At 46.1% G+C, this 15,534-nt stretch overlaps 1 protein-coding gene across 1 annotated transcript in view; it reads right to left on the bottom strand.

Moving 5' to 3' along the window:
- The window catches only part of LOC123993193 (contactin-1a-like), a 119,829-nt gene that overhangs the window by 19,331 nt on the left and 84,964 nt on the right, over nucleotides 1-15,534 (bottom strand). The window contains exons 15-16 of the mRNA XM_046295077.1: nucleotides 12,480-12,652; nucleotides 4,078-4,201 (exon numbers count right to left, since the gene is read on the bottom strand). Coding sequence (XP_046151033.1) covers nucleotides 4,078-4,201; nucleotides 12,480-12,652 — 297 coding nt within the window. The remainder of the gene's footprint in view (nucleotides 1-4,077; nucleotides 4,202-12,479; nucleotides 12,653-15,534) is intronic.

A 15,534-nucleotide genomic window follows, 5' to 3' on the forward strand; every position in this document is an offset into this window, starting at 1 on the left:
GTGCCAGTCCGTCCTGGTGCAAAGCACCCCCACAACGTGATGCTGCTACCCCCGTGCTTTACGGTTGGGATGGTGTTCTTCGGCTTGCAAGCCTCCCCCTTTTTCCTCCAAAATGACGATGGTCATTATGGCCAAACAGTTCACTTTTTGTTTCATCAGACCAGAGGACGTTTCTCCAAAAAGTACGATCTTTGTCCCCAGTGTGCAGTTGCAAACTGTAGTCTGGCATTTTTATGGCGGTTTTAGAGCAGTGGCTTCTTCCTTGCTGAGCGGCTTATCAGGTTATGTCGATATAGGACTGGTTTTTACTGTGGATTTAGATACTTTTGTATCTGTTTCCTCCAGCATCTTCACAAGGTCCTTTGCTGTTGTTCTGGGATTGATTTGCACTTTTCACACCAAAGTACATTAATCTCAAGGAGACAGAAAGCGCCTCTTTCTTGAGTGGTATGACGGCTGCGTGGTCCCATGGTGTTTATACTTGCGTACTATTGTTTGTCCAAATGAACGTGGTACCTTCAGGCGTTTGGAAATTGCTCCCAAGGATGAACCAGACTTGTGGAAGTCTACAATTTTATTTCTGAGGTTTTGGATTTCTTTTGATTTTCCCATGATGTCAAGCAAAGAGGCACTGAGTTTGAAGGTAGGCCTTGAAATACATCCACAGGTACACCTTCAATTGACAAAAAATGATGTCAATTAGCCTATCAGAAGCTTCTAAAGCCATGACATCATTTTCTGAAATTTTGCAAGCTGTTTTAAGGCACAGTCAACTTAGTGTTTGTAAACTTCTGACCAACTGGAATTGTGATACAGTGAATTACAAGTGAAATAATCAGTCTGTAAACAATTGTTGGAAAAATTACTTGTGTCATGCACAAAGTAGATGTCCTAACCGACTTGCCAAAACTATAGTTTGTTAACAAGAAACTTGTGGAGTGTTTGAAAAACTAGTTTTAATGACTCCAACCTAAGTGTATGTATACCTCCGACTTCAACTGTACCCACTGCATATATACACATACAGATGAAGTCGGAAGTTGACATACACTTAGGTTGGCGTCATTAAAACGGTATGATATTCATTAACACACACACAAGCAATTGGTACTTTGTAAAGAGACTGGATTGCTTGATAAAATTTCCCATCAACCCCAGTCTTTAACAAACTATAGGATAAAGATCCCCATTTACAAAATCAAAAGCTTTCTGGAAATCAATGAAACATGCAAAAGTAGACTTCTCTTAGTTCTTCCACCAGTATGTTTTGGTCCTCTAAAAATGTAATTATCCTTTTGTTGAGGATGGATGAATATCATTTATAAACCGTAATTAATAAACTTATGCCTCTATAGTTCAGTGGCACGCTCGGGTCATTTGTTAAAGATTTGGGAATGGGATTGACTATAGACTTATACCAAGTGGATGGCAGTATGCTGTACTCAAAACACATTTTGATTTTGTGTGTGTGTGTGTGTGTGTTGTGTGTGTGTGTGTGTGTGTGTGTGTGTGTGTGTGTGTGTGCGTGCGTGCGTTCGTGTGTTCGTGTGTGTGTGTGTGTGTGTGTGTGTGTGTGTGTGTGTGTTCGTGTGTGTGTGTGTGTGTGTGTGTGTGTGTGTGTGTGTGTGTGTGTGTGTGTGTGTGTGTGTGTGTGTGTGTGTGTGTGTGTGTGTGTGTGTGTGTGTGTGTGTGTGTGTGTGTTTAGAGCGTTGGACTAGTAACCGGAAGATTGTAAGTTCAAACCCCCGAGCTGACAAGGTACAAATCTGTCGTTAACCCACTGTTCCTAGTCCGTCATTGAAAATAAGAATTTGTTCTTAACTGACTTGCCTGGCTAAATAAAGAAAGAATTATGTATGTGTTCTGCTAAGCTTCTGCCTCCACTCTGAAGTAGCCCTGAGTTGTTTCACAGGAAGGTATAACTAACATATTTTACACAAATAAGTCCATTTTGTATAGTTGTGTGGAAGCGGACTGGTGAATAGAGCAAGCTCTGACTCCACGTCCCAATGCAGGCCAGGGTCTGTGCAGGATGATAAGCTAGGACATTTATTTATTTTAAATGACTGTCATATGGGGGAAAGTCTATTAGAGAATTCAAAGGCGCTGCTTTTTAATGTTTTTCCCCCCATTGAACTTTCTTTGTTTGGATAGTTTATCATTTATTCGCCGTGAGTCAGCACCTCCACACAAACACATTTTTTCTGGGTGTGCGCCAGCTCATGTTTTTTAATCCCCCATTGAACGACAACAATTATACATTGTTGTGATACGTAGATGTATCCAGATGCTGCACATGACACAGAGCGATAATAACAAGATGGTAATAATAAGATACAGCTGCTGTGGGATATTTCCCCAGTAAAGTCCTTCAATAGATCTACTTCCTCATTGTCAGAATTGACACATGGTCATCTTTCATCTCCTTCCTCTTGGCACTCCATTGGTCATGCCCGCAGGCCAGGGTCTCTGCCTTGTTTTTTTATTAATTTCACTGCATTCTGGGAACATCACCTTCCCATCTGTCAGCGCCTGCTCTATAGCATCACCACCAGGGCACGATGGGGATCATCACACACCGGATCTCTCCTCTGCTAAAGTTCTTAGTCCGTTCACTCCTTTGTCCACTGAGAGAAAGGTTGTTTTAGGGCATACAGCGTTGCAGAAGTCATGCCTTGGAAATACTTTAGGAGATCCCGTTGTTTGAATACCAAAGGAACCACAAACACTGGAGCACTCATTTACCAAGCTCTTTGAGGAGGCCACATAAAAGGCCTGACCTTCCCTTTCCGGATAGATAGCTTTTATTTACACAAATGCATGTGTCACGACGGTGCACTCTGTCAGTTTACAGTAAAGGAAACGGAATTTGAGCGCAGCTTACATAAGATACGAAGAGCATAAACATGATAAAAAGCAGGAACATTTCAACGTGATTATCTACCCCTCGTCTCGTGTCAGTTTAAAAGCCTAACTAATGGTGATATTTGGCTTTTTCTGTAGTGTTTCTGTGTTGCTCTCAAACTATGCCGCTTGAGAGCAAATATCAGGCACAGCTCCACTCGTCTGCTGCAATGGTTTCATCTGTAGGTTTTGGCAGGCCGCTGAGTATGTTGTGTAGCCAGAACCTCGAATGATCTTGACGGACCAGCTCTGGACTCTTTCTAAGGCCTGGTTCTGTTTCTCAGTGAGGTTGAAATGCCACACGGCAACAGCATACTCCACCACAGGACGTATGTGTGTCTCATAGATAGTTTTCAGGTCTTGGACTGCCAAACCTCCTCAGACTTTTTTTTCGGGACAATGCGTTGAGCTGCATGTCCCATCGAAGATCTGACTGTACCCACAAGCCTAGGACCTTGGTGGCTGGAACATTCTCAGGTGCAGCGGGGTAGCACAGATAATTAAACTAGTGTGTTTATAAATGACATGGTGTGAGACTGTGACATGTGCCTCCTCTCCAGTGGTTGGCCAGGCTCCAAGACAAAAGGCATATCCTCCTACAGTGGTTTTTCCACTGCTCTGAAAGAGCCAGAGAGTTGACAAATCAGCCCATAAAACAGCCATGGTCTCCTAACGCTGGCTAGATTTACAACCCCTCACACACACACACACACACACACACACACACACACACACACACACACACACACACACACACACACACACACACACACACACACACACACACACACACACACACACACACACACACACACACACACACACACACACACACATTTTGCAGGCTAACTTATGACACCCCCTCTGTGTTAAGAGTTCGGTTTATAGGGGCTATTTAAGCCAGCTACTGTAGCTTGTCATTGAATTTGTTATTCAATGACAAGCCCCTCTTACCTTGTAGAAATTCGATCTGTTTAATGAACTAATATACAGAGCAGATATGGAGACAAACTACAGGTTCCACAGAGAGTGGGAAAATGTTGCGTCAATCATCTCCCACTCTCTGTCTAGCACCCCACTTATACCTACCTCTCACCCTGTCAACTCTAGTGCTGTGTGCGTGTGCGTGTGCACGTGCGCGTGCGTGTGTGCATGTGCGTGTGTGTGACGTACCTCTGACCACCAGATTGGCGGATGCGGTGACGTTGTCCACAGGGGTCTGGGCGGTGCAGGTGTAACGTCCAGAATGCTTCAGCTGGGTGTTCTTAATGAGCAGCTCTCCACTGGAACCACCATTCTGAACAGGGACAACAGGACACATCCAGAGATACACTATTACTGTTGTCTATTTCATTCTGTGCAGACACACAAGCTCTTAGTTCTAGTCATTTCGGTTAGAACAGACACTTAGCTACACTATTTATATATCACAATACAGGTATATTATTCTGGGTTCTATGTATATATCACAATACAGGTATATTATTCTGGGTTCTATTTATATATCACAATACAGGTATATTATTCTGGGTTGATTTATATATCACAATACAGGTACACTATTCTGGGTTCTATTTATGTATCATAATACAGGCATATTATTCTGGGTTCTATTTATATATCACAATACAGGTATATTATTCTGGGTTCTATTTATATATCACAATACAGGTATATTATTCTGGGTTCTATTTATATATCACAATACAGGTATATTATTCGACCAGAGAAATACAGCTCAATGTTCAACACCATAGTCCCCACAAAGCTCATCACTAAGCTAAGGGCCCTGGGACTAAACACCTCCCTCCGCAACTGGAACCTGGACTTCCTGACGGGCCCAACCACAGTAACTCATTGTGTAGTAATTTATTCATGGTGACGGGGCACTGGCTGAGATGTGACGTTCGGTACAGACAGATACCGTTTGTCCCCCTCAGTCCATCTGTCTACATTGTTTAATCATAGGACACTAACACAACAGAGTGGGAACCAAAACCAAACACTTCACTCCATCTCTCGCCCCCAGTTGGTGACGGTAGTCAACAACCCATCTGCCACGCTGATCCTCAACACTGGGGTCCCTCAGGGGTGCGTGCTTAGACACCTCCTGTACTCCCTGTTCGCCCACGACTGCATGGCCAAGCACGACTCCAGCACCATCATTAGGTTTGCTGACGACACAACAGCGGTAGCCCTGATCACCGACAACGATGAGACAACCAATAGGGAGGAGGTCAGAGACCCGCCAGTGTGGTGCCAGGACAACAACCTCTCCCTCAATGCGAGCAAGACAAACGAGCAGATCGTGGACTACAGGAAAAGGAGGGCCGAACACCACTGAAGTGGAGCAGGTCGAGAGTTTCAAGTTCCTTGGTGTCCACATCACCAACAAACTATCATGGTCCAAATACACCAAGACAGATGTGAAGAGGGCACGACAATACCTTTTCCCCCTCAGGAGACTGAAAAGATTTGGCATGGGTCCCCAGATCCTCAAAAAGTTCTACAGCTGCACCATCGAGATCATGCTGACCGGTTGCATCAACGCCTGGTATGACAACTACTCGGCATCTGACCGTAAGGTGCTAGAGGGTAGTGCGTACGGCCCAATGCATCACTGGGGCCAAGCTTCCTGACATCCAGGAACTATATACGACCCGTGTCAGAGAAAGTCCCAAAAAATGCTCAAAGACTCAAGTCAACCCAAGTCATAGACTGTTCCCTCTGCTACAGCACGGCAAGCGCCAAGTCTAGGACCATAATGCTCCTTAACAGCTTCTACCTCCAAGCCATAAGACTGCTGAACAACTAATCAAATGGTCACCCGGACTATCTGCATTGACCCCCCCCCCCCCATTGTTATTGTTATGTCATGCAGGTGAAAGAGGACCCAAAAGCGACTTAACAGAAACAGAGTTTATTTAAGTCCAAACAGGGAATAACAGAAATCCTCTAGTCTGTAGAGGGGAATAACTGGAGAAGCGGCCACAGACTGCAGGTCGCTTCGGGTAGGCGCAGGCCGTAGTAGACAGAGACACCTGCTCACACGCAGCATCTGATGAAGGCAAAAAACACGACAGGACAGGGCGATACACAATCACAGCAAAAACACGACAGGACAGGGCGAAACGCAATCACAGCATGGTGAATACTAAACAAGGAACCGACGGGACAGGAACGGAACACAAAGGAATAAATAGGGACTCTAATCAGGGGAAAGGATCGGGAACAGGTGTGGGAAGACTAAATGATGATTAGGGGAATAGGAACAGCTGGGAGCAGGAACGGAACGATAGAGAGAAGAGAGAGCGAGAGAGTGAGAGGGGGAGGGGAGAGAGAGGGATAGAAAGAGGGAAAGAACCCAATAAGACCAGCAGAGGGAAACGAACAGAATGGGGAGCACAGGGACAAGACATGATAATAAATGACAAACATGACAGTACCCCCACTCACCGAGCGCCTCCTGGCGCACTCGAGGAGGAATCCTGGCGGCAACGGAGGAAATCATCGATGAGTGAACGGTCCAGCACGTCCCGAGACGGAACCCAACTCCTCTCCTCAGGACCGTAACCCTCCCAATCCACTAAGTATTGGTGACCCCGTCCCCGAGAACGCATGTCCATGATCTTATGTACCTTGTAAATAGGTGCGCTCTCGACAAGGACGGGAGGGGGAGGGAAGACGAACGGGGTGCGAAGAAAGGGCTTAACACAGGAGACATGGAAGACAGGATGGACGCGACGAAGATGTCGCGGAAGAAGCAGTCTCGCACAGCGACAGGATTGACGACCTGGGAGACACGGAACGGACCAATGAACCGCGGAGTCAACTTACGAGAAGCTGTCGTAAGAGGAAGGTTGCGAGTGGAAAGCCACACTCTCTGGCCGCAACAATACCTTGGACTCTTAATCCTGCGTTTATTGGCGGCTCTCACCGTCTGTGCCCTGTAACGGCAAAGTGCAGACCTCACCCTCCTCCAGGTGCGCTCACAACGTTGGACAAACGCTTGAGCGGAGGGAACGCTGGACTCGGCAAGCTGGGATGAGAACAGAGGAGGCTGGTAACCCAGACTACTCTGAAACGGAGATAACCCGGTAGCAGACGAAGGAAGCGAATTGTGAGCGTATTCTGCCCAGGGAGCTGTTCTGCCCAAGACGCAGGGTTTCTGAAAGAAAGGCTGCGTAGTATGCGACCAATCGTCTGATTGGCCCTCTCTGCTTGACCGTTAGACTGGGGATGAAACCCGGAAGAGAGACTGACGGACGCACCAATCAAACGACAGAACTCCCTCCAAAACTGTGACGTGAATTGCGGGCCTCTGTCTGAAACGGCGTCTAACGGGAGGCCATGAATTCTGAATACATTCTCAATAATGATTTGTGCCGTCTCCTTAGCGGAAGGAAGTTTAGCGAGGGGAATGAAATGTGCCGCCTTAGAGAACCTATCGACAACCGTCAGAATCACAGTCTTCCCCGCAGACAAAGGCAGACCGGTAATGAAGTCTAAGGCAATGTGAGACCATGGTCGAGAAGGAATGGGGAGCGGTCTGAGACGACCGGCAGGAGGAGAGTTACCCGACTTAGTCTGCGCGCAGTCCGAACAAGCAGCCACGAAACGGCGCGTGTCACGCTCCTGAGTCGGCCACCAAAAGCGCTGGCGAATAGACGCAAGAGTGCCTCGAACACCGGGATGACCAGCTAACTTGGCAGAGTGAGCCCACTGAAGAACAGCCAGACGAGTGGAAACAGGAACGAAAAGGAGGTTACTAGGACAAGCGCGCGGCGACGCAGTGTGCGTGAGTGCTTGCTTAACCTGTCTTTCAATTCCCCAGACTGTTAACCCGACAACACGCCCATAAGGAAGAATCCCCTCGGGATCAGTAGAAGCCACAGAAGAACTAAACAGACGGGATAAGGCATCAGGCTTGGTGTTCTTGCTACCCGGACGGTAAGAAATCACAAACTCGAAACGAGCGAAAAACAACGCCCAACGAGCTTGACGGGCATTAAGTCGTTTGGCAGAACGGATGTACTCAAGGTTCTTATGGTCTGTCCAAACGACAAAAGGAACGGTCGCCCCCTCCAACCACTGTCGCCATTCGCCTAGGGCTAAGCGGATGGCGAGCAGTTCACGGTTACCCACATCATAGTTGCGCTCAGATGGCGACAGGCGATGAGAAAAATAAGCGCAAGGATGAACCTTATCGTCAGACTGGAAGCGCTGGGATAGAATGGCTCCCACGCCTACCTCTGAAGCGTCAACCTCGACAATGAATTGTCTAGTGACGTCAGGAGTAACGAGGATAGGAGCGGACGTAAAACGTTCTTTTAGAAGATCAAAAGCTCCCTGGGCGGAACCGGACCACTTAAAACACGTCTTGACAGAAGTAAGAGCTGTGAGAGGGGCAGCAACTTGACCGAAATTACGAATGAAACGCCGATAGAAATTAGCGAAACCTAAAAAGCGCTGCAACTCGACACGTGACCTTGGAACGGGCCAATCACTGACAGCTTGGACCTTAGCGGAATCCATCTGAATGCCTTCAGCGGAAATAACGGAACCGAGAAAAGTAACGGAGGAGACATGAAAAGAGCACTTCTCAGCCTTTACGTAGAGACAATTCTCTAAAAGGCGCTGTAGAACACGTCGAACGTGCTGAACATGAATCTCGAGTGACGGAGAAAAAATCAGGATATCGTCAAGATAGACAAAAACAAAAATGTTCAGCATGTCTCTCAGAACATCATTAACTAATGCCTGAAAAACAGCTGGCGCATTGGCGAGACCGAACGGCAGAACCCGGTACTCAAAATGCCCTAACGGAGTGTTAAACGCCGTTTTCCACTCGTCCCCCTCTCTGATGCGCACGAGATGGTAAGCGTTACGAAGGTCCAACTTAGTAAAGCACCTGGCTCCCTGCAGAATCTCGAAGGCTGATGACATAAGGGGAAGCGGATAACGATTCTTAACCGTTATGTCATTCAGCCCTCGATAATCCACGCAGGGGCGCAGAGTACCGTCCTTCTTCTTAACAAAAAGAACCCCGCCCCGGCCGGAGAAGAAGAAGGCACTATGGTACCGGCGTCAAGAGACACAGACAAATAATCCTCGAGAGCCTTACGTTCGGGAGCCGACAGAGAGTATAGTCTACCTCGAGGAGGAGTGGTCCCCGGAAGGAGATCAATACTACAATCATACGACCGGTGAGGAGGAAGGGAGTTGGCTCGGGACCGACTGAAGACCGTGCGCAGATCATGATATTCCTCCGGCACTCCTGTCAAATCGCCAGGTTCCTCCTGAGAAGTAGGGACAGAAGAAACGGGAGGGATGGCAGACATTAAACACTTCACATGACAAGAAACGTTCCAGGATAGGATAGAATTACTAGACCAATTAATAGAAGGATTATGACATACTAGCCAGGGATGACCCAAAACAACAGGTGTAAACGGTGAACGGAAAATCAAAAAAGAAATAGTCTCACTGTGGTTACCAGATACTGTGAGGGTTAAAGGTAGTGTCTCAAATCTGATACTGGGAAGATGACTACCATCTAAGGCGAACATGGGCGTAGGCTTCTCTAACTCTCTGAAAGGAATGTCATGTTTCCGAACCCATGCTTCGTCCATGAAACAACCCTCAGCCCCAGAGTCTATCAAGGCACTACATGTAGCACCCGAACCGGTCCAGCGTAGGTGGACCGACAAAGTAGTACAGGACTTTGATGGAGAGACTTGAGTAGTTGCGCTCACCTGTAGCCCTCCGCTTACAGATGAGCTCTGGCTTTTACTGGACATGAATTAACAAAATGTCCAGCAACTCCGCAATAGAGGCACAGGCGGTTGGTGATCCTCCGTTCCCTCTCCTTATTCGAGATGCGAATCCCTCCCAGCTGCATGGGCTCAGTCTCAAAGCCAGAGGAGGGAGATGGTTGCGATGCGGAGCAGGGAAACACCGTTGATGCGAGCTCTCTTCCACGAGCCCGGTGACGAAGATCTACCCGTCGTTCTATGCGGATGGCGAGAGCAATCAAAGAGTCCACATCTGAAGGAACCTCCCGGGAGAGAATCTCATCCTTAACCACTGCGTGGAGTCCCTCCAGAAAACGAGCGAGCAGCGCCGGCTCGTTCCACTCACTAGAGGCAGCAAGAGTGCGAAACTCAATAGAATAATCCGTTATGGACCGTTCACCTTGGCATAAGGAAGCCAGGGCCCTAGAAGCCTCCCCACCAAAAACTGAACGGTCAAAAACCCGAATCATCTCCTCTTTAAAGTTCTGGAATTTGTTAGAGCAATCAGCCCTTGCCTCCCAGATAGCTGTGCCCCATTCTCGAGCCCGGCCAGTAAGGAGTGAAATGACGTAAGCAACCCGAGCTCTCTCTCTAGAGTATGTGTTGGGTTGGAGAGAGAACACAATCTCACACTGCGTGAGAAAGGAGCGGCACTCAGTGGGCTGCCCGGAGTAGCAAGGTGGGTTATTAACCCTAGGTTCTGGAGGCTCGGCAGGCCAGGAAGTAACAGGTGGCACGAGACGTAGACTCTGGAACTGTCCAGAGAGGTCGGAAACCTGAGCGGCCAGGTTCTCCACGGCATGGCGAGCAGCAGACAATTCCTGCTCGTGTCTGCCGAGCATGGCTCCTTGGATCTCGACGGCAGTGTAACGAGCGTCTGAAGTCGCTGGGTCCATTCCTTGGTCGGTTCCTTCTGTCATGCAGGTGAAAGAGGACCCAAAAGCGACTTAACAGAAACAGAGTTTATTTAAGTCCAAACAGGGAATAACAGAAATCCTCTAGTCTGTAGAGGGGAATAACTGGAGAAGCGGCCACAGACTGCAGGTCGCCGGGTAGGCGCAGGCCGTAGTAGACAGAGACACCTGCTCACACGCAGCATCTGATGAAGGCAAAAAACACGACAGGACAGGGCGATACACAATCACAGCAAAAACACGACAGGACAGGGCGAAACGCAATCACAGCATGGTGAATACTAAACAAGGAACCGACGGGACAGGAACGGAACACAAAGGAATAAATAGGGACTCTAATCAGGGGAAAGGATCGGGAACAGGTGTGGGAAGACTAAATGATGATTAGGGGAATAGGAACAGCTGGGAGCAGGAACGGAACGATAGAGAGAAGAGAGAGCGAGAGAGTGAGAGGGGGAGGGGGAGAGAGAGGGATAGAAAGAGGGAAAGAACCCAATAAGACCAGCAGAGGGAAACGAACAGAATGGGGAGCACAGGGACAAGACATGATAATAAATGACAAACATGACATGTTATGTACATTTGTTGTGTTACTTTTTTATTTATTTGATTTTTTTTTTACTTTAGTTTATTTAATAAATATTTTATCAATTATATTTATTGAACTGCATTGTTGGTTAAGGGCATGTAAGTAAGCATTTCACGGTAAGGTCCCCTACACCTGTTGTATTCGGCACATGTGACAAATAAAATGATATTTGATTGGATTCTGGGTTTTATTTCTGTAGCACGATACAGGCATATTATTCTTCAGTTTTATTTGTCCATGTGGACCATCTTTTTAAAATATTATGGCTGTTGTAAAATGTCTCGAGCTAGACAAAAAAATGTCTCGAGCTCCAGCTAGACAAAAAAAATGTCCCCTTCCCATCTTCAAATTACCCATTAACATAGTATCTATTGTTACAAGGCTACAACTTTCCAAATCCTGAGGGATATAGTCCCGCTTGCCAGACTCCCGTCACTACATAGGCTTTGGAAGAAACTCGGTGGGATACAGAGATCTGAACATCCAATCAGGAGAACTACAGGGAGCTGTACCAGAGGGCTATCCGCCCTTCTGCCTTGTTCGCCGGATATAACATGGTGCTTCTTTAGTATTCTCAACGGGAAACTGTAATAAACAGAATACTTGACCACAGAAGCCTGCAGAATATCTACAGTAGCCATTCACAGTTTGTTATGTGAACTGCACTCTCACAGCACGAAGCAAACCAAGGTCAAAGGTCAAGGTCCTTACGTCACTGACCCTTTATCCAGTCAGTTAGGAACAAAGGCTCATTTACAATGACAGCCATATTTTCTGTTTATGAAATACTCCCATTGAGAATATAAAGGCGGCATTACATTAACTTACTTACTATAATATGAGTCATATGCTTCTGATTGGCAAATACAACTCAACTGGAGCCTGCTGTAATTATAGGAGAGGGGGGAAAAAAGCCTTGTACACAGCTGTGCAAGGTCATCAATCGTTATATGGAGACATTCCTGTGGAAGGACAGCTGAGGAACGCTAGCTGTCGCTTACTGCTAAGGCTGCACGGACAGAGAGTGGCTCACATCATTGATGAGGAAACTGCAGTTAAACTGATACAGGCCACCAGCAGTTAGCTGTCCATGTTTCTTTCAGTAACCAATGCTAAATGAGTATTAACAGTACAGCGGTGTTACAGTGTTACAGAGATACGATTTATACCAGAGTATTACACAGCTACACCAGAGTAATACTAACTTAATATCTCAGCCATACCCGGGATCTGAACTGTCAACCCAATGTTTTCTGGCCTGCCTTACTAATCTCTTACCAGGTTGCGTTCATAGTGGGATCCCTCCCGGTCGAAGTCGATGGAGTGGGCGTCCAGGGTCCAGACGAATGTGATGTCCAGCGTGGAGTCATGTGACGCGGCACACTGCATGTGGGTACTCTCCCCCACCGTCACGTCTGCGTTGGAAGGAGCCAAGGTGATCTTAGTGGCCTCTGGGGAAAAGAAAATTAAAGGGGTAAGTAGTCAAGCTTGCAGTATTGTGCTGAGCTTCGCTGACCACAATGTGCTGACTACAATGTGGAAAGATCAGCAATGGATGTACTCTACAGTACAATTATCCGCCAAAGTTCCACTTTAGTTTAATATTCAAGCCTTAGGGAAATACGTGCAATTTGTCCGACACTGTAAAAATGCATTGATGTGAACTGGGTGGAGTTAAGTGGTAGTGAGCATCTCTGACCAGTAGAGGACAGTGAAGGGTAAGATATGGATCACAGTGGACTCTTCAGGTCTACATCTAACATGCTGACGACACCGCCCGCACGCTCCGTCGCAGACATGTCGATGTGATCAGGACATGCAGGTTGAAATGTCAAAACGAACTCTGAACCAACTATATTAATTTGGGGACAGGTCGAAAAGCATGAAACCTTCATGGACATTTAGCTAGCTTGCTTGCAGTTGTTAGCTCATTTGTTCTGGGATATAAACATTGGGTTGTGATTTTACCTGAAATACACAAGTTCCTTTTTTTCCCTGTATCTTTGAAGAATTTTGTTCCATTTTGAGTCACACAAAATCACGTGTTTTCTACTCCAACAACTAATACACAGATAAAAGGGGAAACCTAGTTAGTTTCTAGTAATCTCTCTTCTTTAAGTCTTTTTAATGTATTGCAAACTTTATATGGCGGATTTAAGCCTGATTTGACGTGCCCAAAGTAAACTGCCTGTTGCTCAGGCCCTGAAGCCAGGATATGCATATAATACCTATTATATTGTTACTATTGGAAAGAAGACACTTTGATGTTTGTAGAAATGTTAAAATAATGTAGGAGAATGTAACACAATAGATATGGTAGGAAAATATCCAAAGAAAAACCAACCAGAATTTTTATTTTTTTTGAGGGCCCATGCTCTTCCAATGGAACGTATAGGGAAATAATCAAATCTAGCTCCCAGTATGCAATTCCTATGGCTTCCGCTGGCTGTCAGTAGTCTTTGTTCAAGGTTTCAGGCTTGCTTCTTCCAAAACGAGCAAGAAATATGAGTTTTACTACAGGGACACAGACTTGTAAATTTGTGTATGCGCGCATGATGAAGAGGACACGCACCTACTAATATCGCTTTCGTATTGAACATACTTCTTTCCATATGAAATATTATAGTTGAATTTCATTTTAGGGTATCTGAGGTTTAGATAGAAACGTATTTTGACTTGTTGAAAGAAAGTTTAGGGGTAGATCTTCCGATTCCTATCTTGGCATGTTGAAGGAGTGGATTACTCAAATTGATGGCGCCAACTAAACTGACATTTTGGAATATAAAGAAGAATTTTATCTAAAAAAACGACACTACATGTTATAACTGGGACCATTTGGATAACAAATCAGAGGAACATTTTCAAAAAGTAAGTGAATATTTAATCGCTATTTGTGAACTTATGAAACCTGTGCCGGTGGAAAAATATTTTGACGTGGGGCGCCTTCCTCAAACAATCGAATGCTTTCGCTGTAAAGCCTACTGTACATCGAACAGTGCCGTTAGATTAACAAGAATTTAAGCTTTTAACCGATATAAGACACTTGTATGTACCAGATGTTTAATAACCATAATTGTTTTGATTATTATTTGAATTGCGCGCCCTCCAGTGTCACCGGAAGTTGTCCCGCTAGTGGGACGCGTAGCCTTGAGAAGTTTGTTGCATTACCACCAACAACTGGACCTCAGTTCATCTTTCAATCACCCATGTGGGTATATGCTCCTAACAACCAATGAGGGAGATGGGAGAGGCAGGACTGGCAGGACTGGCAGCGTCAAAGATGGAACCAAGTTCTCGTTGATGTGCGCGAGCAGTTTGGATGAAATTATTGAATAACATGAATGTGCAAATTTATTTTACAATGTTCGAACACGGTTGTAAGGATGCTTGTGGGGTTCCAATCGAAAACGCATTAAAAAAATATATATATTTTTTACATTTTACCCACTTTTCGTGGTATCCAATTAATTACTATCTTGTCTCATCGCTACAGGCTCGGGAAAGACGAAGGTCCGAAACACAACCCAACCAAGCCGCACTGCTTCTTAACACAGCGCGCATCCAACCCGGAAGCCAGCTGCACCAATGTGTAGGAGGAAACACCTGGCGACCTTGGTTAGCGTGCACTGCGCCCGGCCCGCCACAGGAGTCACTGGTGCGCGATGAGACAAGGATATCCGGCCAAACCCTCCCTAACGACGCTAGGCCAATTGTGCATTGCCCCACGGACCTCCCGGTCGCAGCCGGCTGCGACAGAGCCTGGGCGCGAACCCAGTGTCTCTGGTGGCACAGCTAGCGCTGCGATGCAATGCCCTAGACCACTGCGCCACCTGGGAGGCCCAAAAACACATATTTTGACCAATGGGAAATGTTAATTGTGTAGATACATCTAGTATTTTCATATTAGCATACGCTTTTCACGTTAATGCGAAATTCCTGTTGTTTTTCAGACATCTCTCCCCGAAAAAAACAACAAGCGCATCTCTGTCAAATGTCAACAGAGCACTGAGCGTTACTGCAAGCTTTTTATTTTCAAAGCCTTTCACATTGAATTCAGCTCGAGTCACGTTATTTTAGCTTTTTGCGACCCGCGGAAACAACTTTGCAGATGACCCCCACATCACGGAAAATCCTCAAAAGTCGCTGTGAGAAGCGGCACCGCTCGGTGCTTATTATAGGATGTATTAGGTTACGAAGTCTGACTCTTGAGATATAATGTTAATTATCTGTTAGAGAAAGACCCCACTGAATGATTCAGAACATGAAGAATCATATTTGTCTTGATAAATGTATTATATAATATCAGCAAGTGACGTTTCATCACCAAAGCGTG

This window comes from Oncorhynchus gorbuscha, linkage group LG02 (genome assembly GCF_021184085.1).
Source record: "Oncorhynchus gorbuscha isolate QuinsamMale2020 ecotype Even-year linkage group LG02, OgorEven_v1.0, whole genome shotgun sequence".
Lineage (NCBI taxonomy): Eukaryota > Metazoa > Chordata > Actinopteri > Salmoniformes > Salmonidae > Oncorhynchus > Oncorhynchus gorbuscha.